The sequence below is a fragment of the Rhinopithecus bieti genome, unplaced genomic scaffold (assembly GCF_001698545.2).
Source record: "Rhinopithecus bieti isolate Rb0 unplaced genomic scaffold, ASM169854v2 scaffold_63305, whole genome shotgun sequence".
NCBI classification, from domain to species: Eukaryota; Metazoa; Chordata; class Mammalia; order Primates; family Cercopithecidae; genus Rhinopithecus; species Rhinopithecus bieti.
In genome coordinates, this window is record NW_016823906.1 from 106,289 (window position 1) to 129,101 (window position 22,813).

At 44.2% G+C, this 22,813-nt stretch overlaps 2 protein-coding genes across 4 annotated transcripts in view; one reads left to right on the top strand and one right to left on the bottom strand.

Moving 5' to 3' along the window:
• The window catches only part of ALDH3A2 (aldehyde dehydrogenase 3 family member A2), a 28,074-nt gene extending 24,058 nt beyond the window's left edge, over positions 1 to 4,016 (top strand). Inside the window, 1 exon segment of the mRNA XM_017861972.1 lies at positions 1,996 to 4,016. Within this exon segment, the coding sequence (XP_017717461.1) occupies positions 1,996 to 2,010 (15 nt within the window). The 3' untranslated portion in view covers positions 2,011 to 4,016.
• Positions 4,017 to 4,721: 705 nt separating this feature from the next.
• SLC47A2 (solute carrier family 47 member 2) overlaps positions 4,722 to 22,813 on the bottom strand; it is a 29,821-nt gene continuing 11,729 nt past the window's right edge. For all 3 annotated transcript variants that reach the window (XM_017861971.1, XM_017861970.1, XM_017861969.1), the window contains 7 exons: positions 22,608 to 22,716; positions 21,657 to 21,732; positions 21,170 to 21,239; positions 7,688 to 7,820; positions 7,516 to 7,610; positions 6,354 to 6,441; positions 4,722 to 5,341 (listed from right to left, as the gene is read on the bottom strand). In XM_017861971.1, the coding sequence (XP_017717460.1) occupies positions 5,121 to 5,341; positions 6,354 to 6,441; positions 7,516 to 7,610; positions 7,688 to 7,820; positions 21,170 to 21,239; positions 21,657 to 21,732; positions 22,608 to 22,716 (792 nt within the window). In that variant the 3' untranslated portion in view covers positions 4,722 to 5,120. The remainder of the gene's footprint in view (positions 5,342 to 6,353; positions 6,442 to 7,515; positions 7,611 to 7,687; positions 7,821 to 21,169; positions 21,240 to 21,656; positions 21,733 to 22,607; positions 22,717 to 22,813) is intronic.

The following is a 22,813-nucleotide window of genomic DNA, read 5'->3' on the forward strand; positions in this document are numbered from 1 at the left end:
TCTACTTAAAAAAATTAGTTGGGCATGGCGGCGTGCGCCTGTAGTCCCAGCTACTCGGGAGGCTGAGGCAGGAGAATTGCTCAAACCCAAGAGGCGGAGATTGCAGTGAGCCGAGATTGTGCCACTGCACTCCACCCTGGGTGACAGAGCGAGACTCCGTCTCCAAAAAAAAAGAGAGAGAGAGAAAAAGAATGTTTAACTTACTTATCTCTAGACATTTTGGACCTGGGCTCAGAGTGTCAGGGTGTTAAAACTCCACTTATCCACAGTTTTAAAAGGGTGAGGCGACTTGTTAGGAATCTAAGAGAAATGTGCAGAGGCAATGGCTTAGCTGCGTCCAGGTGAAGCGTGCATCATTTCTAGGAAAAGGGCAGCCGAGTGTGAGCCTCATTTCTCTTCCCCTTCTACTCAGCTCTCCTGGGGGAAGTGCCAGCTGACTAATTCAGACTTGTCACCATCTAGGCACTGAACTCTTTGTGTCATAATTTAAGAATATTTTTTAAATCACTGTGTAGTTGTGATTTGTTTTCATTTTTAAAAAAGGTTTGACTTTGGAATTCATAGCAGCAAATGTCGTGAAATCAAGGTGTAGTATACAATTTAGGGGCTACTTCTTCTCTGCCTTCCTGAGGCTGGAGGTGTGGTCGGAAGCTTACTTGGGTCTCTGGTCAATATCTGCCTCTTTTGTTCTTTTCCCAAGACCTTGGTTCCTCAGCCTGATAATGCGACTTGGTTGTGATAGAATATTTTAGCCTCATGGAAAATATGGAGGCCCAGGCTGAGTCTGCATTCTCCAAGCTTACCAAACCCCCAAGAAGCCTCCCTCAGGTGCAGTGCACTCTGCCAGGCAGGTTTGAGTTCCCAAAGGGTTTCTCTGTGAGGGTCTAGAGAAGCAGCAATATATAAAAGCAGCAGCAATATATAAAATCTTTAGCAGGAACAAGAAAATGTGATTTGATTCTTGGCTTAATGACCTTGGGCAAGACCTTTTCTGAGCTCTTCCTTTGGCCTCAGCTTGCTCATCTACAGGATGAGGGAGTAGGTGTCAGTGATTCTCCAGGCCACTTTCAACCCTCCCTCTCAATTCTCATTACTATTAGTTGTTAATATTTCTTCGGATTCAGTCTGGAACTAGGTAGAGATTTGGTTTTCTTTTCCGCTTTGCTGCTTTTCTGCTCCTCTCTGAGCTTTTAATCCTCTTTTTATCAAATTGCCTTTTATTTTAAATAAATGCCTTTGAATCTGTACTGTATATTTACCTGAAGAGTCTATTTATTGTAATTAACATTTTTCTGAAATGGCTTTTATGTACTTAATAGTTTCCTTATTTTGTTTCACCCTTGGATTTTATTTTATTAACTACCTTACTAGAATTAGAAGGGATTTAGAGTGTAAGTACTGTACACAAAGTGAAGTTCCAATGAAGCTTATAAGCTACAGAAGGCATTGTGGGAGATGTGGGTTTTAAAAGGTTGAGAAACATAGGAGGTTAATGTTGATAAATTTCATTAGGCCTTTGACAACTAAATATGACATTTGAACCTTGAGATTGCAGCAGCCCTTCCTCAGTGTTCAATAGGAAGGATTAGATTCAGTACCACTTCTGCATTTTAGAAACAAATTGTTTACCAGTTTTTGAATTCCATGTAGAGACTTTAGCTTCCTACTGAAAATGCCAGGATAATAAGTTAGTCCTCTCATCTTCTGTCTCTACTCTAACGTTAGCTAATTGACAGTGGACAGAATATAGCCTCCATTATCACCTTGTCTCGCTATTATTGTTATTGTTGCTTTTTGAGGAAGGGCATAATCCTTTAGCCCAAATCACGCTTCCTAGGCTTCCTAGGGATATGTAGTCCTTTTTTGTACAACGCCTGTAGAGTCTCTTCAGACAGGAGGTATCTGAGTCCCAGTGCTGAGCTTGTGTTGCAAGGCTGGTTGTGGGTAGGTTTTTAAAGCAGCTGAGTAAACTGGATCCCTTTTTCCTCTCTCCAGGCTGGATATTACTGAAGAATGATCCCGTTCAACCTCCCAGTGCCTCTACTGAATTATTCCTCTTTTAAATGGTTAATGAACCAATAATTTTTAAATCCTACCAAAAATAGTAAGAAAATATGCAAACACACTGTGACCAAACTCAAAAGTCATTGCCATTCATCATTAATAAAACTTGCCATTTCAACCAAATCCCAGCATTCCCTAATAGGGTATTCAGGGAACCTGTCTTAAATTGTGCTTATCTAAATCTTGGAGCTTTGAGCTAGGGGAGGAGAATGTATTAGACTAAATACAAACTTTAAGGGAGTCTCAGAACCTACTCAGTGAATTCTTCCCTCCAGTTAATGGCACTGCCCACCTCCTGCCCCTGCTACCACCATCACTGTGTGAAGCTTTCAAGAGCCTGGTGCTTCCCAGGGCTACCAGCAGTCCTCTGTAGTCAGAGAGGTGAGGTCAGATGGTCTCCGTTCCCTGTGAGATTTCAGGCACTAAAACCCTGTGTGGGGGAGGGAGGGGTTACTCTTCCTCCAATGGGACTCGAGGACTTGACCTCCAGGAGTCAGGCCCCTGGTCAGAAGTGCCATCTCACCAGTGGTCTTCATTCTCCCTTATTCATGCTCCATCATCCTGTGTTCTGTTTAGTTGCAACAATCTCTTGTGACTAATATCACTCAAAGCATCTTGTAAATCCTAGGGCTTCCTGGAAGTTAGTTGCCAAAGTCATGCAAACATCATCTGTCATTCTTGTGTTGGAGTTATAGAATTCTACATCTTATAAAACCTAACTGGCATTTAAAAAATACTGTAGCCGGACGTGGTGGCTCATGCCTGTAATCCCAGCACTTTGGGAGGCCGAGGCGGGAGGATTGCTTGAGTCCAGGAATTTGAGACCTGCCTGGACAACATAGTGAGACCTCATCTCTACCAAAAAGTAAAAATAAGCTAGATGTGGTGGCATGAGCCTGTGCTCAGGAGGCTGAAGCATGAGGATCGATTGAGCCTGCGAGGCCAAGGCTGCGGTGGGCTGTGATTGCACCACTGCACTTCAGCTTGGGCAACAGAGCAAGACCCTGTCACCCAAACAAACAAAAAATACTGTAATAAAAGTACGTATATGAATCCTCTCTCAGGACCCTAAGGTTGCAGGTTAGTAGGTCTTCAAGGACAAATCTGTAAGTTTCTTATTTCTGTAGCACAGTGCAAGTAAAATTTCACTTTTTTAAACTGTAGAGAGATCCCTTTCTGAATAGCCTACAGAAGTGAAAGTGAGGGAACCACTTCTTCTCACAGACAAAGAGGCCTTGGATATTAGGACTTTGGGGTTTGAGAGCTTCATGGGGCAGACAGTTGGTGGATGGTCTGGACAAGAAGCGAGTAAGCCACTGCACTTGGTCATACTGAAGGGGATGGATGGCAAAAGGATCCCCTGAGCAAGTCAGAAGTTACTCTCATCAGTCGTCCATGGCCACAACCTGAGGTACTCAGCTGAGTGGGCAAGGCTGAAGAAGAGGCCTGTGGAACGCAGCGTTACCTGCTGGACAGGGCAGAGCAGGCAGTGCTATGCCTTGGAGCTCCTGACTGCAGAGACTCCGTCTCCACACTCAGAAAGACTCAGCTCACTCAATAAGAGAATGTAATTTACTTTATAGAATGTATAATCAACTTAGTTGAATAATTTGTTCTATTAAGTCTGTCTAAAGTATGTGATGTCTTCATCATAGTATGAAGTGTTGAGAATTAATAACTAGCCCAGTTTAGGAAAAAGCTGCTTAAAACTGGCCCTAAGAGAGTAATCATAAAATACCTTAGATAAAATTGCATTATAGAATTTTCATTGAGTGTGTTTAAATTACTGGCTTGTCTACTGATACCTATCTGCTTCAAAATGAACACCTTTCATAAAATTGGCATCAATTTTAATGACGTTCCTGGTGTGGAACCTCAGATATTCCCTATTGGAGATAATCCTTTGGTTATAAATTCTCCCCAACTATAAATCCTTTTATGTCTTTATCATAGATGGTATTTGTCAACTTTTTTTTGTCATGCTTTCTCATTTTAAAATTCTTAGCCGAGAAGATTTTCTCAAATTTCACGGTTCTGCTGTGTGTGTTGGGGGTGGTGGTTAGTAGCTGTAGTAAATAGGTTTTTCCAATGGCATCCTCTTACCCCCAGTTGCTGATCTAGAACAAGTGTTTCTGTAAGCATATTCATAGAACACTAATCCCACAAGATTTTACACACAAAAATGGTCCTGCCGCAGGTCCTGTATACCACTGGCTTGTAAAGCACGTCAGCAAACTAAAGGACACAGGTCCTTCGGAACCTCTGAAGTGCTAGTGTGTGCAGTTCCCAGACTTCCTTGACCGCGGAGCCGTTTACCTTAATACCTGTTAACCGTGGACCACACGTGGGCAAACAGTGCCTTAGAGTCTGGAATTGCTTCCGTGATGACTTTGCTGTGCTCTGTTCCTACTTGTTTTCTGCCCTTATTTATATCACGTCACTACTAGAAGAAAAAGTACAGTAAGAACAAGTGTTTCTTAATGTCTGTGATAAATGAAAATGCTGATGGAATGAAAGAACTGGAGAAAAGGGGAAGAAGGGTATATAGACAGCCACCGCCCTGGTCAGGGTCTCACAGCACCTGTATTTGCTGGGGGCACACAGGAGTTGCCTGGACAGAACCCACTGGCCCCCTTCTCAGCTTCACAGAGGCTTTATGACAGACTTGAGCAGCAGGCTGTGCCTAGGAAATGTGTAATGTTTAATGTAACAGTGGTTTTGGTGATTGTATCTGCAGTCTCCCATTGGAAGCCATTTACATTATTAATAGTAGTGGCAGTCCCTGGACTCTGACTCGTGCAGTTGGCTGATGTCTTCTGTAGAGCAATCCAGGCCAGAGAAGAAAACTCCAGCTTGACCAGAACAGAATTGTGAAGTCTGCTCTGTTCAGACCCCTCTGAGTGTCAGCACAAGGAATCAGCCAAAGTTGTTTTTTTGAGGAGTCGTTCAAAGTGTCCTCCTGCACTGGACCCCATTGGCGCTTTTGCAGGGCGGACCGTGGTGTGTTTGGGTACCGGGGACAGCCACTCCTGGCTTTCTGTTTCCAAGCTTCTTTGCTAGTGCCTGGTGGCTAGAATCCTGACCACGAGCCCCAACAGCAGTGTGGCTGACGCCGCCCCCAGGGCAGCCCCACGGCGGATGACCAGCTGTTTCACTGACAGTCTGCTGGCAGGAGCTGAAAGGGTGTGGGCCTCCTCTGGAGTCCTGAAGAGGTCCACCTGGCAGTCAGACCTTGAATACGTTGTCAAGGTAATGCCAGGGGAACTCCCTGTAGCCACTGTGGAAGCAAACAGGAGCAAACTCAGCAGGTCAGGGGTCAGAGGGAGAGCTTTGGCCTTGGAATCGGGAAACCTAGATTAACCACCTGGCTGTGTTTGTTACACCTCACAAGGGACGATGCCTATACAATAGAAAAATACCTGCTTTATCTGCTTTACAAGCAAGATCAGAGGAGAGGATATGCAGGAAAGCGTCTTAAACTGAATTTCACATGCAGATAACGCTTACTACTGAGATCTGATGAGGAGTGTTCTTGTCGGTGCTTGGCCCTGTGATGATCTGTGGCTTCAGAAGCACATGGGAAACACAATTAATCGTGTCTTACTGTATTCTCTCATGACACCTGACACTCCCAGAGTTTTAGCTGCCTCACTACTGCCCTGATCAAGGATTAGCCCAGGATGGATGAGGTCATGGAGACATCTTCCTGAGCTTTGGGCCATTTGCACACACACCTGGCACTCGGGACCAGCCCTGGGGCAGAGCTGGGGCCATCACTTCATGACATGGACATTGGACATAAACTAGAGAGATGCTTGTCTGCCTGAGGGGGTGGAGAGAGGTAGATAGCAGGTGCCCCCCAAAGCCGGTGAGTCAGCCAGGCTCCCCGGAGGTTAAAAGTTGGCTTTCCATCAGTGGGGGAGATCATGAGCTTTAGAGTCCGACGGGTTGATGCTCAGATCTTATGTCTGGCCTTTACAAGTTGTGGGATGAGGGAAGAAATACCTGAGTTCTTTCAGCCTCACTTCCTCATCTGAAAATGGGCATATATCTAGTTGTCTCTCAAGGCCAAAGACTTGACGTAGGGCCTAGTCAAGTCTTTGCATGCCTGCTAGACAATAAATGATAATGTTGTCTTCCTGGTGCTTAGGACATCATTTTCATAATGGAAGAAAAACAGCTTTGGCTTATACAGTTTCCAATTGCATGAGGCACAGAGGGCAGACAGGAGCAACATGCCACTGACATTTCTATGTGTACCAAAGTAGAAGCAGCCGTGACAGCATTACCTGAAGATAGGACTGCTTTCTCAGGCCCAGGTCTGGGTGCAGTGCTCTCTGCTCTCTGCTGCTGCTGCTGGCCTGAGTGTTTCTTAGCCTAAAGGAGAAAGAACTCGCTTGGGTCAACCTGCCAGCTCAGCAGTTCACGCCTTCACCGCTGGCCTCGCATTCACTGTTTTTAAAGCATTGCAAGCTGAAGCAGCACATGTGCATGTATTCATAGTTGGTGGGGCTTTTAGAAAGTATCATTTTAAGGCTGGGCGTGGTGGCTTACACCTGTAATCACAGCACTTTGGGAGGCCGAGGCGGTGGATTGCTTGAGCTCAGGAGTTCAAGGCCAGCCTGGGCAATATAGTGAAATCTGTCTCTTTCAATATAGTGAAATCTGTCTCTTTCAATATAGTGAAATCTATAGTGAAGATACTAAAAAAGTAGCTGTGTGTGGTGGCGCATGTCTGTAGGTAGTCCTAGCTACTCAGGAGGCTGAGGCAGGAGAATCTCGACCCTGAGAGGCAGAGGTTGCATTGAGCCGAGATCGCGCCACTGCACTCCATCCTGGACAACAGAGCGATACTCCCTCTCAAATAAATGCATATATCATTTTAAATATCTGTTTATCCTGCATCTTAAGTGTCAGGATGACTTTTTCTGTGCACAAAGGCAAAACCACACTCTGATAGTATTCAGGGTCTTTGAGAGAACACTGCTTCTGTGCTCTGCTTGCATACTGAGTTGTGCCTTTGCTGTGCCTGAGATGCAAAGGCTGCCCTGCCCTGTTTAAAAAGGACATCAAAGAGGATGGTGGGCAGGGTGATTTTATTACCCCTTCCAAAGTCAAGGCACACGCTCGGGGGTTCATCTGGGTTCAGACTAGTTTGAGTTCTTTGTGTGTGTTTGGTTTTCCACAGGTGGGGCTGTCTAAGGAAGGTTTTTGGTTTTGTTTCTGTGTATAACCGCAGAGCGTGCTTCTTATACTGGCCAACTACAGTGACAGGAGCCACTGTTCAGGCTCAGGTGGCCCCTCTGTAATCCCCCACAAAACACCTGCAGCTTATACCACACTGCTGCCAAGTTCTCATGTGTTCTGGGCATTTCTGGCTGAGTAGTCACTCTACCTGCTGGGGTCAGGCGCAGGATGTGTCCTGTGGCCAGGGGCACCCGACCCACTTACCTCCTCTGCGGCAAGCTTCCAGTCCAGCCGGGCAGTATAGGCAACAAAGGCAGCAGTTGCCAGGAAGACACAGGCCAGCATGCCTAGCCAGAGGCCTGGAGGAGACAAGTGATGATGGGAACAATGTCCGACCGACCACCCAGGCCCCTCCCGACTTCCTCACACCACATACCCATGATTCTCATTCTGACCAGAAAGGTCAGAAGGATGCCCAGTGGTAGGCCGATGATGTAGTATGTGATGGCATTCACAGTGGCACCGAAGGCCTGCTTCCCAGTTCCTCTTAGGACTCCGCCATAGACACACTAGGAGGGGAGACAGAAATGGGCAAGAGGGTCGTGATGATGAGACTAAGAGCAGGTGTCATGCAGCAGGCACTTTGCTAAGCCATTCGCATGGCATTGCTTCACTGAGTTCTCACAGCGCTGGATGGGTGCCCTTATCTCCCTTTCTTCGCTGAGGGTGGCTATCCAAGACGGGTCAGATCACTTGTCCGTGTTACACAGAAGTAGCTGTGTTTTGAACACAACTCCCCAGCACCCAGGCTTCACCACCATACCATATGGCCTCCCTAGGAAGTAAAGGTAGAATTGGTGGCCAGCAACCAGTTGGTCTGGGAGACTGGACTATACATGGTATAGGGGTGGTGTGTTGGTTTCCTGTGGCTATGTAGCAAATTACTGCAAACGTAGTGGCTTAAAGTAACATAAATTTGGGCCGGGCACGGTGGCTCATGCCTGTAATCCCAGCACTTTAGGAGGCCAAGGAGGGCAGATCACTTGAGGTCAGGAGTTCAAGACCAGCCTCGCCGACATGGTGAAACCCCGTCTCTAAAAATACAAAAATTAGCCAGGCAAGGTGGCGCTGTAATCTCAGCTACTTGGGAGGCTGAGGCACGAGAATTGCTTGAACCTAGGATGTGCCACTGCACTCTAGCCTGGGGGACAGAGCGAGACTTGGTCACACACACACACACACACACGCAAATTTATTCTTTTACAGTTCTGGAGGTTAGAAGTTTGAATTGGGTCTCACTGTGCCAAAATCACGAGCTGGTTCCTTCCGAAGGCCCTAGCTGGGAATGTTTCTCTGCTTTTTCTAGCTTCTAGAATTCCTTCTGTATTCATTGGCTGGTGGCCTCACATCACTCCAACCTCTGCTTCCAGCCTCACATCTCTGACCCTCCTGCCTCCCTCTTCTAAGGACCCTTGTATTTACATTGGGCCCACTTGGATGACCCCAGATAATCCCCCATCTCCAGATTCTTAATCACACCTGCAAAGTCCCATTTGCCATGAAACACTCACAGGTTCTGGGGATTGTGATGTGAACTTTGAAACTTGGGGGCCATTATTTTGCCTACCACGCATAGCAGACAGTGGTTGTTAGCTTATTCCATATGAGACAAGCAGCCCTCACAAACTAGAGTCGGTGATTATGTCTTATCTGGAAGATGAGAATTGCTCTGGAAAAGGTACTGTTTATTTCATTAGTCTCATTTTCCCAACATGATTCCAGATCTTCTGAACTACAGGCACAGCTCATCCTCAGTCAGGATTATTGGCCCATAGATACTTGGTTATTTTTATTTTGTTCCCATGAGAGGTGCAGAGCATTTTGTGGTTTATACATATTTGAACAAAGAGGTAATGCACTGGCATTAGGATATGTATGCCTCTTAAACTTTGAAATATGGTATGTATATTTCTGGTTATTATATGTCATGGCGTGATCTTTTTTGGCTAAAAAAAGACTTCTCCCAAATTATGACTGATGTACCCTGGACCAGTGTTTCTCAAATGGAGATGGCAATTTCTGGGATGTTTTTGTTATAACAACTGTGGGGGTGTGGTGGGGGGAAAGTGTTACCATATCTAGTGGGTAGAGACCAGGGATGCTGCTAAACCTCCTGCAATGCTCAGGGGACCGCCCCCCACCCCCCCCCAAACAAAGAATTATCTGGTCTAAAGTGCCAGTAGTGCTGAGGTTGAGAAACTCTGATTTACAGCACTGGGAATTAAAGTGGCAATTTCAGTGGCAGGAAGGGCCAGTGGCTTTGCTAGCCTGAGGTTGTGGGCCTGTTTGGGAGAAACCATCAACCAGTGGACTAGGCAGGGATTTAAGAGGGAGTTTGATGAGATAAAACAGCCAAGGGAGTGGGGAGGTACTGAAAAGGTCTCTACATATCCCAAGCCGACCAGAGGCTGTGCATACAGCATAGCAGAGACCAAGCCTCCCACATGTTCCTGGACAGTGGAGCCTGTCCACATGGGTGAAGAGACCAAGAGTACCCAGAAGACAGTAAAAGCCAGGACTCACTTGAAAACAGCTGGAACTCTGAATGTGTTTCTAGCCCACACATGGATCTGTCAGCAGAGAAAGGAAGCCTTGCTAGCTATCAAAGGTGTTGAGCACAGTCTCTGACCAGTAATTGGCTTGAACACTAACCTCTGCAGACGTTTTTAAGCCTAGAAAGATAGAACTTTTTAAACTAGAGAGCTAGACTTAAAAATAAGAATAAGGGGAAAAAAACTGAGCAAGAAAGATCAGCAGCTGCACATTGTAGAGGAGACGGGAGTCACAGAATTAGTCTGTGCAAGTTACTTAACCAACACAATGACATTCCTTGGGTCTAAATCCCACATGCAGCATTCTCCAGGATAGACCTGTGGTAGGCCACAAAACAAGTCTCAATAAACTAAAACAAATTTTTTTAAGAGATGGAGTCTTGGCTATGTTACCCTGGCTGGTCTTGAACTCCTAGGCTCAAGCAATGCTCTCATCTCAGGCTCCTGAGTACCTGGGACTACAGGCACATGCTGTCGTGCCTAGCAAATTTTGAAAGACTGAATTCATACAAAGTATGTTCTCTGGCCACAACAGAATTAAATTGGAGATGCTGGCCAGAAATAAAACCCCAAATATTTGGAAATTAAATGCACTTCTAAACCATAAGTCAAAGAATAAATCACAAGAGAAATTTAAAAATATTTTGAACTTGAAAATTTTGATGAACATCAAAATGTATTAGATGCAACTAAGGCAATGCTTAGAGGGAAGTGTACAGCTTCAAATGCCTGTATCAGAAAAGGAGAAAGGTCTCAAATCAATGAGCTAATATTCTACCCTAAGAAGCTAGTAAAGAAGAACAAACTATACCTAAATAAAGTAAAAGGATAAGAATATAAAAGATAAGTGTGGGCCAGGCATGGTGGCTCACACCTGTAATCCCAGAACTTTGGGAGGCCAAGGCAGGAGGATTGCTTGAAGCCAGGAGTTAAGAGACCAGCTTGGGAAATATAACAATACTCTGTCTCTTTAAAAAAAAAAAAAATTAAAAGTTAAAAAATAAATAGATAAAAGGTTAGTGTGAAATCATTGAAATAAGCAGCAGAAGACTAAAAGATGCATCAATTTAAAAAACTGCTTTTCAAGACAGTGTAAGATATAAATAGAAACAAAGTTAAGAAACAGCGGGGGATGAAGTTAAAGTTTTAATTAATTTTATCTGCTTGTTTTTGCAATCAGTATTTAGTTGTCATTAGTTTAAAAATAATGGATTATTAGCCGGGCACAGTGGCTCAAGTCTATAATCACAGCACTTTGGGAGGCCAAAGCTGATGGCTCAGCTGAGGTCAGGAGTTCAAGACCAGCTTGGCCAACATGGTGAAACCCCGTCTCTACTAATAATACAAAAATTAGCCAGGCGTGGGGGTGAGCACCTGTAATCCCAGCTACTCGGGAGGCTGAGGCAGGAGAATCACTTGAACCCAGGAGGCGGAGGTTGCAGTGAGCCGAGATCACACCATTGCACTCCAGCCTGGGCTACAAGAGCGAGACCCTGTCTCAAATAAACAATATTGCAAGCCTCATGGTAACCTCAAAAACCTACAAAAGATACACAAAAAATAAAAAGTATACCACCAGAGAAAATCACCTTCACAGAAAGGAAGACAGGAAGGAAGGAAGAGAAGACCACCAAACCAGAAAATAAATAAAATGGCAGGACTAAGTCCTAACTTACCAATAATAACATTGAATGTAAATGAACTAAACTCTCTAGTTAAAAGACATAGAGTGGCTCAATGGATAAAAAACAAAACCCAATGATCTGTTGCCTACAAGAAGCATACTTCACCTCCAAAGACACACATGGACTGAAAATAAAGAGATGGAAAAAGATATTACATACAAATTGAAACCAGAAGTGATCAGGAGTAGCTTATACTTAGACAAAATAGATTTCAAGACAAAAACTATAAAAAGGGACAAGGTCATTGTATAATGATGAAGGGGTCAATTCAGCAAGAGAATATAGCATTTATAAATATATATGTACCCAACACTGGAGCACCCAGATATATAAAGCAGATGTTATTAGAACTAAAGAGAGATATATATTTCAATACAATAATAGCTAGAGATTTCAGCATCCCACTTGCAGCACTGGACAAATCATCCAGACAGAAAGTCAACAAACATTGGACCTAATCTGCCCTATAGACCAAATAGACCTAATAGATATTTACAAAAGATTTCATTCAGCTGCTGCAGATACACATTCTTCTCAGCATATGGATCATTCTCAAGGACAGACCATATTTGAGTCACAAAACAAGTCAAAAATTTCAGAAAAAATTGAAATCATATCAGGTATTTTCTCTGACCACAGTGAAATAAAACTAGAAATCAGTAACGAGGAACTTTGGAAACTATACAAACACATGGAAATTAATATGTTCCTGAATGATCAGTGGGTCAGTAAAGAAATTAAGGAAATTTTTTAAATTTCTTGAAACAAATCATAATGGAAACAACATATCAAAATCTATGTGATACGATGAAAGCAGTACTAAGAGAGTTCATAGGAATAAGCACCTACATCAAAAAGTGGAAAAACATCCAATAAATAACCTAATGATACATCTTAAAGAACTAGAAAAGCAAGAGCAAAGCAAACCCAAAATTAGTAGAAGAAAAGAAAGAATAAAGGTCAGAGCAGAAATAAGTTAAATTGAAACAAACAGATAAAAAAAAATACAAAAGATCAATGAAATGAAAAGTTGTTTTTGAAAAAATAAAATAGGCAAACCTTTAGCCAAAGGAAAAAAAGAGAAAAGATAAAAAATAAATAGAAGGGAAAAAGGAGACATAACTAATGTCAAGAAATGCAAAGGATCATTAAAGACTACTATGAGCAACTATATACCAATAAATTGGAAAACCTGGAAGAAATGGATAAATTCCTAAACACATACAACCTACCAAAATGCTACCATGAACAAATCTGAAACCTGAACAGACCAGTAACAAATAATGAGATTAAAGCTGCAATAATAAGTCTCCTATCGTTTCTCGGCCTTTTGGCTAAGATCAAGTGTAACAGTAAGTCTCCTAGCAAAAAAAAGCCCAGGACCCAATGACATCACTGCCGAATTTTACTAAACATAGGACCAATACCAGTCCTATTCAAATACAGGAGGGAGGACTATTTCCAAACTCATTCTATAATGAGGACAGTATTCATACCAAAACTAGACAAAAACACATCAAAAAAAGAAAACTACAGACCAGTATCCCTGATAAACATTGATATAAAATCCTCAACAAAATACTAGCGTACCAAATTCATCATGACCAACTGGGATTTATCTCTTGGATGTAAGGATGGTTCATCATATGCAAACCAATCAATATGATACATCATAACAAGACAATGAAGGACAAACACCATATGATCATTTCAATTGATGCTGAAAAGCATTTGATGAAATTCAGTATCCCTTCATGATAAAAAAAAAAAAACCCTCAAAAAAACTGGGTATAGGAGGAACATTAACACAATAAACGCCTTATACAACAGACCCACAGCTAGTATCATGCCAAACGGGAAAATTGGAAACCTTTCCCTCCTAAGATCTGGAACAGAACAAGGATACTCACTTTCACCACTATTATTCAAAATAGTACTGAAAGTCCTAGCTAGAGCAGACAAGAGAAATAAAGTGCATCCAGATTGAAAAGGAAATCCAATTATCCTTGTTTGCAGGTGATACCATTTTTTTTTTTTTTTTTTTTTTTTTTTTAAGAGACAGAGTCTTACTCTGTTGCCCATCCTGGAGGATTCAGGCACTTCTCTGTCTCAGCCTCCCAAGTAGCTGGGATCGCAGGCCTGCACCACAAAGCCCAGCTAATTTTTGTATCTTTTTAGTAGAAACGGGGTTTCACCATGTTGGCCAGGATAGTCTTGAACTCCTGACTTCAAATGATCTGCCCACCTCGGCCTCCCAAAATGTTGGGTTTACAGGCATAAGTCACTGTGCCCAGCTGGTGATATCATCTTTTTATTTATTTATTTAAGAGACAGGGTCTCGCTGTGTCATCCAGGCTGGAGTGCAGTGGTGCATTCACAGCTCACTGCAGCAGCCTTAACCTCTTGAGCTCAAGCAATCCTCCCACCTCAGCCTCTCAAGTAGTTAGGACTACAGGCATGTACCACCACACCCGGTTACTTTTTTATTTTAGTAGAGATGTACCACCATTCCTGGCTAACTTTATGGAGAGACAAGGTCTCACTTTTTTGCCCAGGCTGGTCTCAAACTCCTGGCCTCAAGCAGTCCTCTTGCCTCAGTCTCCCAAAATGCTGGGATTACAGTTGTGAGCTACCATGTCTGGCCCAGATGATAGGATCTTATATTTGGAAAAACCTAAAGACCTCCACCAAACAACTATTAGAACTGGTAAGTCCAATAGTTACAGTATACCAAATCAACATACAAAAATAAGTGGCATTTCTATATGCCAACAGTGAACGATCTGAAAAATCAAGAAAGTATTCTCATTTACAATAGCTACAAGTAAAACACTGAGGAACAAACTTAACCAAAGAAATGAAAGATGGCCAGGCACAGTGGTGGCTTATGCCTGTAATCCTAGCACTTTGGGAGTCTAAAGTGAGTGGATCTTTTGAGGTTAGGAGTTCAAGACCAGCCTAGGCAATATGGCAAAACCCTGTCGCTACAAAATATACAAAAATTAGCTGGGTGTGGTGGCGTGCATCCGTAGTCCCAGCTACTTGGGAGGCTGAAGTGAGAGGATCACCTGAGCCCAGAGGTCAAGGGTGCAGTAAGCCATGATCATGGCACTGCACTCCAGCCTGAGTGACAGAGTGAGACCTTGTCTCAAAAAAAAAAAAAGAAAGAAAGAAAGAAAGAAAAATGAATAATCCCTGCAATGAAAACTATGAAACATTGATGCAATAAATTGAAGAGAACACACAAAAAATGGATATTCTATGTTCATGGATTGGAATAATTAATATTGTTAAAATGTTCATACTACCCAAAGCATTCTACAGATTCAGTGTAGTCCATAAAGATACCAATGACATTCCTCACAGAAATAGAAAAAATAATCCTAAAATGTACATGGAACCACAAAAGACCCCGAATAGTTAAAGCCATCCTGAGCAAAAAGAACAAAACTGTCACACCTGTAATCCCAGCACTTTGGGAGGCCAAGGCGGGCGGATCACGAAGTCAGGAGATCGAGACCATCCTGGCTAACAGGGTGAAACCCTGTCTCTACTAAAAAAATAAAAAATAAAAATAGCCAGGTGCCTGGCGGCCTGTGGTGCCAGGCGCCTGTAGTGCCAGATACTCAGGAGGCTGAGGCAGGAGAATGGTGTGAGCCTGGGAGGCAGAGCTTGCAGTGAGCCGAGATCACACCACTGCACTCCAGCCTGGGTGACAGAGCAAGACTCCATATCACAAAAAACAAAAACAAAAACAAAAAAAACTGGAGGAATCACATTACCTAACTTCAATTTATACTACAGAGCTGTAGTAAGCAAAACAGCATAGTACTAGCATAAAAACAGACAAATGGAATGAAATAGAGAACCCAGAAGTAAAATCCATGCATCTACAGTGAACTCATTTTTGACAAAAGTGCCAAGAGCATACATGGGGGAAAGGACAGTCTCTTCAATAAATAGTACCAGGAAAACTGGATATTCATATGTAGAAGAATGAAGCTAGACCCCTATCTCTCACCATATACAAAAATCAATTCAAAATGGACTAAAGACTTGAAGACCTCAAACCATGAAACTACTAGAAGAACAACTTTGGGAAAACTCTCCAGGAAATTGATCTGGGCATAGATTTCTTGAATAATACCCTCAAAGCACAGGCAGCCAAGGCAAAAATGGACAAATGAGATCACATCAAGTTAGAAAGCTTCTGTACAGCAAAGGAAACAACAAAGTGAAGAGACAACCCACAGAATGGGAAAGATATTTTTTCATACTATCAATCTGATGAGAGATTAATAGCCAGAATATATAAGGAGCTCAAACAACTCTATAGAAAAAAATCTAATCCAATTTAAAAATGGACAGAAATAGAAAAAATAATCCCAAAATGTATAAGACATGCAAATGGCAAACAGATATATGAAAATGTGCCCAACATCACTGATCATTAGAGAAATGCACATCAAAACTACAATGAGATATCATCTCACCCCGGTTAAAATGGCTTCTATTCAAAAGGCAGGCAATAATGGATGCTAGGGAGGACATGAAGAAATGGGAACCCGTTGGTCGGGCGCGGTGGCTCACGCCTGTGATCCCAGCACTTTGGGAGTCCCAGGTGGGCAGATCACCTGAGGTCAGGAGTTGGAGACGAGCCTGACCAACATGGAGAAACCCCGTCTCTACTAAAAAAAATACAAAATTAGCCGGGCGTGGTGGCATATGCCTATAATCCCAGCAACTTGGGAAGGCTGAGGCAGGAGAATCACTTGAACCTGGGAGGCGGAGGTTGCAGTGAGCCGAGATCGTGCCATTGTACTCCAGCCTGGGTGACAAGAACGAAGCTCCATCTCAAAAAAAAAAAGGGAACCCTTGTACATTGTTTGTGGGAATGTAAATTAGTACAGCCACTGTGGAGAACAGTGTGGAAGTTGCTCACAAAACTAAGAACTACCACGTGATCCAGCAATCCTACTGCTAGGTAGATACTCAAAAGAAAGAAAATTAGTGTAGCGAAGAGATATCTGCACCCCTATGTTTATTGCGCTATTCACAATAGCCAAGATTTGGAAGCAACCTAAGTATCCATGAACAGATGAATGAAGAAAATGTGGCACGTATATACAATGGAGCACTATTCAGCCATAGAAAGGAATGGGATACTGTCATTTGCAATAACATCCATGGACCTGGAGGTCATTATGTTAGGTGAAATAAGCCAGGCACAGAAAGCCAGACTTTGTACGTTCTCACTCATTTGTAGGAGACATAAATTAAAACAATTGAACTCATGGAGATAGTGAATAGAATGATGGTTACTGGAGGCTGGGATGGATAGTGGGAGAGGGAATGGGGATGGCTAATGGGTACAAATATATAGTTAGATAGAATGAATAAGATCTAGTATTGGCCGGGCGCGGTGGCTCAAGCCTGTAATCCCAGCACTTTGGGAGGCCGAGACGGGCGGATCACGAGGTCAGGAGATCGAGACCATCCTGGCTAACACGGTGAAACCCCGTCTCTACTAAAAATACAAAAAAACTAGCCGGGCGAAGTGGCGGGCGCCTGTAGTCCCAGCTACTCGGGAGGCTGAGGCAGGAGAATGGCGTAAACCCGGGAGGCGGAGCTTGCAGTGAGCTGAGATCTGGCCACCGCCCCCCAGCCTGGGCGACAAAGCGAGACCCCGCCCCCAAAAAAAAAAAAGAAAGAAAAACTGCTTTGCCAAAAGTATATTGACAGCACAAACAGGGTAATTATATGGCAACAATAATTTATTATACATTTTAAAATAAAGTATATTGACTTGATTGTAACCACAAAGAAATGATTAGTGCTGCGGTCATGAAACCCCGTTTATCCTGATTATTAGGCATCTGCACTGCCTTATCAAAATATTTCCATGTATCCCACTAAATATAACATCTAATATGTACTATGTAAATAAGAAAAATAAACCCCCAGAGAAATCTAATAAAACAAAAGTTAGTTCTTTCTTAAGATCCATAAATTGGCCGGGCATGGTGGCTTAACGCCTGTAATCCAGCCACTTTGAGAGGCCCAGGCGGGCAGATCATAAGGTTCAGGAGTTCAGTGCCAAGCCTGGCCACTATGGTGAAACACCGTCTCTACCACAAATTATAAATTAGCTGGGCGGTGGTTGGCGGGCGCCTGTATCCCAGCTACTCGGGGCTGACGCAGGAGAACATTGACCCGGGAGGCAGAGGTTGCAGTGAACTGGATTGTGTCCACTGCACTCTACCGCCCCTCCCGCGCGCAAGACGCCACAGAGCCGACCGACTCCATCTCCACAAGAAAAAAACAAAGCAAAAAAAAGAAAAGAAAAGACCGTAAAATTGATCCCAACGGTTACCAGGATCTGAGCTTGGTAATAAACCAAAAATAAAGAGCGTTAGACATAGATTACAAAATCAGAAATGAAAATGAGAGCTCACTGCTGACCATAAAGAAGAAAATTAAAGGAATATGAAGAGCAATTTCATGCAAAGAATTAGACAATTAAGGTCAAGTGAATAAAAATTCCTAGAAAGGCCAAATTACTAAAAACTAACTTAAACAAGAAATGGAATCTAAATAGAGCCTATAACCAAGTAAATAGATTGATTTATAATTTAAACTCTTCTGACAAAAGCCCAAGCCCACATGATTTCTGATGAACTGTATTTGGTATTTAAATAAGAAATAATGCCATTCTTCCACATAACTCTTTTAGAAAGTAACCAGAGAAGAAATACTTTCCAAACTCATTCTGTAAAGTCATGTTACCTTATACAAAAGCCAGATCAAGATAGACAAGGAAAAAATAAAAATTACGAGTATTCCTCATGAACACAGACTCAGATTTTAACAAAATATTAGCAAACCAAATTTAGTAATATAACGAAATATTACACCATGTCAAGAGAGGTTTATCATGGGCCGGGCGTCGGCGGCTCACGCTCTATCCCAGCAATTTGGAAGGCATGAGGCAGGCGGATCATGAGGTCCAGGAAATTGAGACCATCACTGGGCCAACATGGTGAAACCCCGCCTCTACTAAAAATACAAATTAGCCGGGCATGGTGGTGCGCGCCTGTAATCCCAGCTACCTCGGAGGAGATGAGTCAGGAGAAATTGCTTGAACCCCGGGAGGCGGAGATTGCAGTAGCCGAGATTTGGCGCCACTGCACTTCATCTGGCGAAGAGTGGAAACTCCATCTCAACAAAAAAAGAGGGAGGTTTATCCCAGAATGCATGATATACACCTGAAATCAATTAATGCAAAACACCATAGTAATACAAGAAACAATTAATGCAAACACCATATTATAACGAAAAACTGATGATTATTTCAATAGAAGCAGAAAAAAAAAAGCATTCAAATCTAGCACCAATCATGGAGAATGTCTCACCAAGCTAGGAATAGAAGGGATCTTTTCTCAACCATGAAAAAGGGCATTTGAGGAAAATCCTACAGATAACATTTAACAGAAAGACTGAATACTTTGGAATACTTCCTTAATATGGAATCCAAGGCACAGATGGTATGCTCTTTACACTTATCGATTCAACATTGTAATGGGAGTTGGGCACAGTGGATGACATGCCTGTAATCCCACCACTTTGGGAGGCTGAGGTGGAGCAATCCTGGAGGCTGGGAGTTTGAGACCAGCCTGACCAACATGGTGGAAACCCCGTCTCTAACTAAATAACAAAAATTAGCCGGGCGTGGGGGTGGCATGCCTGTAATCGCACCATACTTGGGAGGCTGAGGCATGAGAATAACTTGAACGCCAGGAGGTGGAGGTTGCAGTGAATCCAAGATCACACCAACTGCACTCCAGCCGGAGACAGAATGGACTCTATTCAAAAAAAAAAAAAAAAAGTATCCATGACAAAAGCATAACGGGCCCATAAAGTAGTTTCATTTAATGTTCCTTGATAAAGGCACAATATGAATAGCCAGAAACACATGCCAGAGAAGGCATTTCTGCTGAGGCTAAGTAATGTGACCCAAGCTTGTCGCTTTCCTGAAATGCGCAGCTATATTCGAAAATAAATCCTACAATAGTTAGTGACTGGATGGAGTGCACGAGGCCTTGGAAAATCCTCCATAAGTATGATTTATTTCAGTAGATTTGCAATGTAGTTGGTAATTATTATGCGATGTTTTTCCCAGGTGGGGAACAGAGCTGGAGTGTGCCAGTGTTCCGTGTTGCTAATTAAGGGCATATCCTTCCTGCAGGCTATGGGAAAATGTATGCAAGGGGTGTGTTCCTGAAGATTCACAGAACTCCAGATGCAAAGTCGGAGAGCTGGAGTTCAATTCTGATTATTAAACAAGAGTTTTGGTGTTTTGGGTTTTGTTTGTTTTCTCTTGTTTTTAAAAATCATGCTGGGTACCGTAGTTCATGCCTAATAATCCAGCACTTTGGGAGGCTGATACGGGAGGATGACTTGAGCCCAGGAGTTTAGAAGACAGCCAGGGCTTTGGAAAGATAACCTGGCAGCTCCCGAGGCCAGCCCCTGCCTCCACTGTGCCAGTCTTCCTCTGGCCCAGTCTGGTGATTCGGCCAACGTTGGAAGGCCACCGGAAGAGGACTCCATCTACCATAAGTGTGTACCCTGTCTCTACAAAAAATACAAAAATTAGGCCGGGCGCGGTGCTCAAGACTGTAATCCCAGCATTTGGGAGGCCGAGACGGGCGGATCACGAGGTCGGAGATCGAGACCATTCCTGGCTAACACGTGTTGGAAACCCGTCTCTACTAAAAATACAAAAAAAATAGCCGGGAGGTGGCGGGCGCCTGTAGTCCCAGCTAATGGGAGGCTAGCAGGAGAATGGCGTAAACCGGGAGGCGGAAGCTTGCAGTGAGCTGAGATCTGGCCATTGCACTCCAGTCCGGGCGACAGAGCGAGACTCCGCCTCAAAAAAAAAAAAAAAAGAAAAAAACAAAATTAAAAAATTAGCTGGATGTGGTGGCATGTACCTGTAGTCCCAGCTACTCAGGAGGCTGAGGCGAGAGGATCACTTGAGCCCAGGTGGTTGAGGCTGCAGTGAGCCATGATCGCACCACTGCACTCCAGCCTGGGCGACAAAGTGAGACCTTGTCTCAAAAAAAAAAAAAAAAAAGAAAAATCACATAATACAAATCTGTGTTAAATGACACCTGTCCTTTAGTGATCGAAGAAGCAGAAAGTCCAGGTCCGTCTGTGTTCTGGGTGGGCTCGTTCTCTTGTAGAAATGTCCCTCTGTGCTGGCAACAGGATATGGTTGCCATTCAGCTCCTGGCCAGCCTGGGGCATAGGTCAATGTCATGGTCCCTGCTCATGAGGAATCGGGAAGAAAAAGATTTGTGGCTTTACACTGCTGCAATTTTTCAGTTCTTTGCTAATCTGCATTCACTTTTGAGCTGTGTAAATTGCAGAAGAAGAGGGAAGTCATTGTTTGAAATAAGAATGCAAATATTATCAGCAAATACTTTGGGCACGTACTATATACAGTTAGCCCTTCACGTGTATTAACAAGTTCATCCTCACAGCCCTGCAAGGTCTTGGGGAGGGCACAAGTACATAAATCATGTGGCGGGGAGTCAGGCTTTGGATCAAAGTGGTACTTACACAGACGGCCTCAAACACGTGAAAGACGCTATAAACCGGCAAGACCTGGCTCACCAGGGCAATGACATCTCTGCAGAAGAAATGGGAAAGCATTAAGACACAGATGTATCCTTTGAGACCCATTTATATCCCTTCTATTTCACACCCCACCCCCACAAGAAAAAGCTTTGGAATAGAGGTAGATCCCCCACACAAATGTAACTGGCACTGCCAGCCCAGAGTTTTCTGTGTCTCTGGGTCACACCCAAACCTTCAGAAGAGCTCCCACAATTTTGGACTGCCCTTCGATTAGCCTCTTGTCTATGGACAGGCACTAAAGGCCTAGGGTGGACAGACAGAAGTTGGCTTCCTCTCAGTGAGAGCCAAGCCTGGGCTCTTCCTGCTTTCTTTGGGCCGAGCACTGAGCCAGTCCTGTGAAAAATCTGAGGACAGGCTGGAAACCACTTTGACATTTTCCAAAAGTCAGCATAGAAAACTGATTACCTACTCATCACTGGTAAAAATACGCCCCAGCTGATTTTTCAGGATGCTTATGATGGTGCCCAGGACCACGGAAATTCCAACTGGAAGAGACAAAAGGTGCAGCAATGACAGACCCCGAGCCAGGGAGCACCCCTGCTCAGATCAGCAAAGGGCTGGCCCCTCCGTCAGTGCAAGTCAGCCCAGCCCTCTGCAAGCAGGTGCCTTTTGTCACGGGCCCTGATGTCCCCTGCATCCGAGGCGTTCATTTGGGCTAGACAGTCTTGTAGGAAGGGCAGAGTGGAAAATGCTTCGACTCCAGTGGTTCTCAGAGTGGGCGGCACACTGATGCAGCAGCACCGTCACCTGGGAACTTGCTAGAAAGATTCTGAGACCCTGCCTCTGACCTACTGAATCAAAGCCTGCTGGTGAGGCCCAGCAATCTGTGACCAGCCCTCTCGGGGATTCCGGCACAGGCTACAGCCTGAGAACCATTACAGGGAAGCCCGTCTGAGCCTTCCAGTCTCAGAAAGCACAGCCACAATGTCAGAAGACACGAGTGGCTCCTTCTCAAGAGTGGGTTGGCAGCTGATGGGCTTATGGGGGTGCTGGGAGGGCCAGGCTTGCAGAAGGACTCTGGACAGCTGGAAGGAGAGTGCTGGGCAGGAAGGGCCTTCAAAGAGTCAGGCTTTTCTCTAAGCCAGCTGTCTCCAGAAGAGTCCCAGAATCACAGCAGCAGGGAAGGAGTGAGTGGGGATGGGGAGAAGGTGGTGGGAGGATCGCTTGCTGCTCAGAGGGAGGCAGCTGTCAGCTTAGCAGCAGAGGCTGGCCTGGGTCAGATGGCAGGTCCGGCAGGCTTGGAAGATAAACCTGGCAGCTCCCAAGGCCAGCCCTGCCTCTACCATGCCAGCCTTCCTCTGGCCCAGGCTGGTGACTCAGGCCGATGTTCAAAGGCCTACCAGGAGAGGATTCCACCTACCTATGCAGAGCACGCCCGAGACAGCCGAGCACTTGGCCTGCACAGTGTCCGCAGCCCCCAGAGCCATCCCCACTCGGACACAGACCCCGATGCTGAGCCCCAAGGGAATCTGGGATCAAAGATAAGAAAGCACTGTCAGTGGGCCCAACCTCTAACCCCTGGAGTCCTGAGCCAGCCTGGGCCAAGAGGGACGGGAGCAGGAAGGC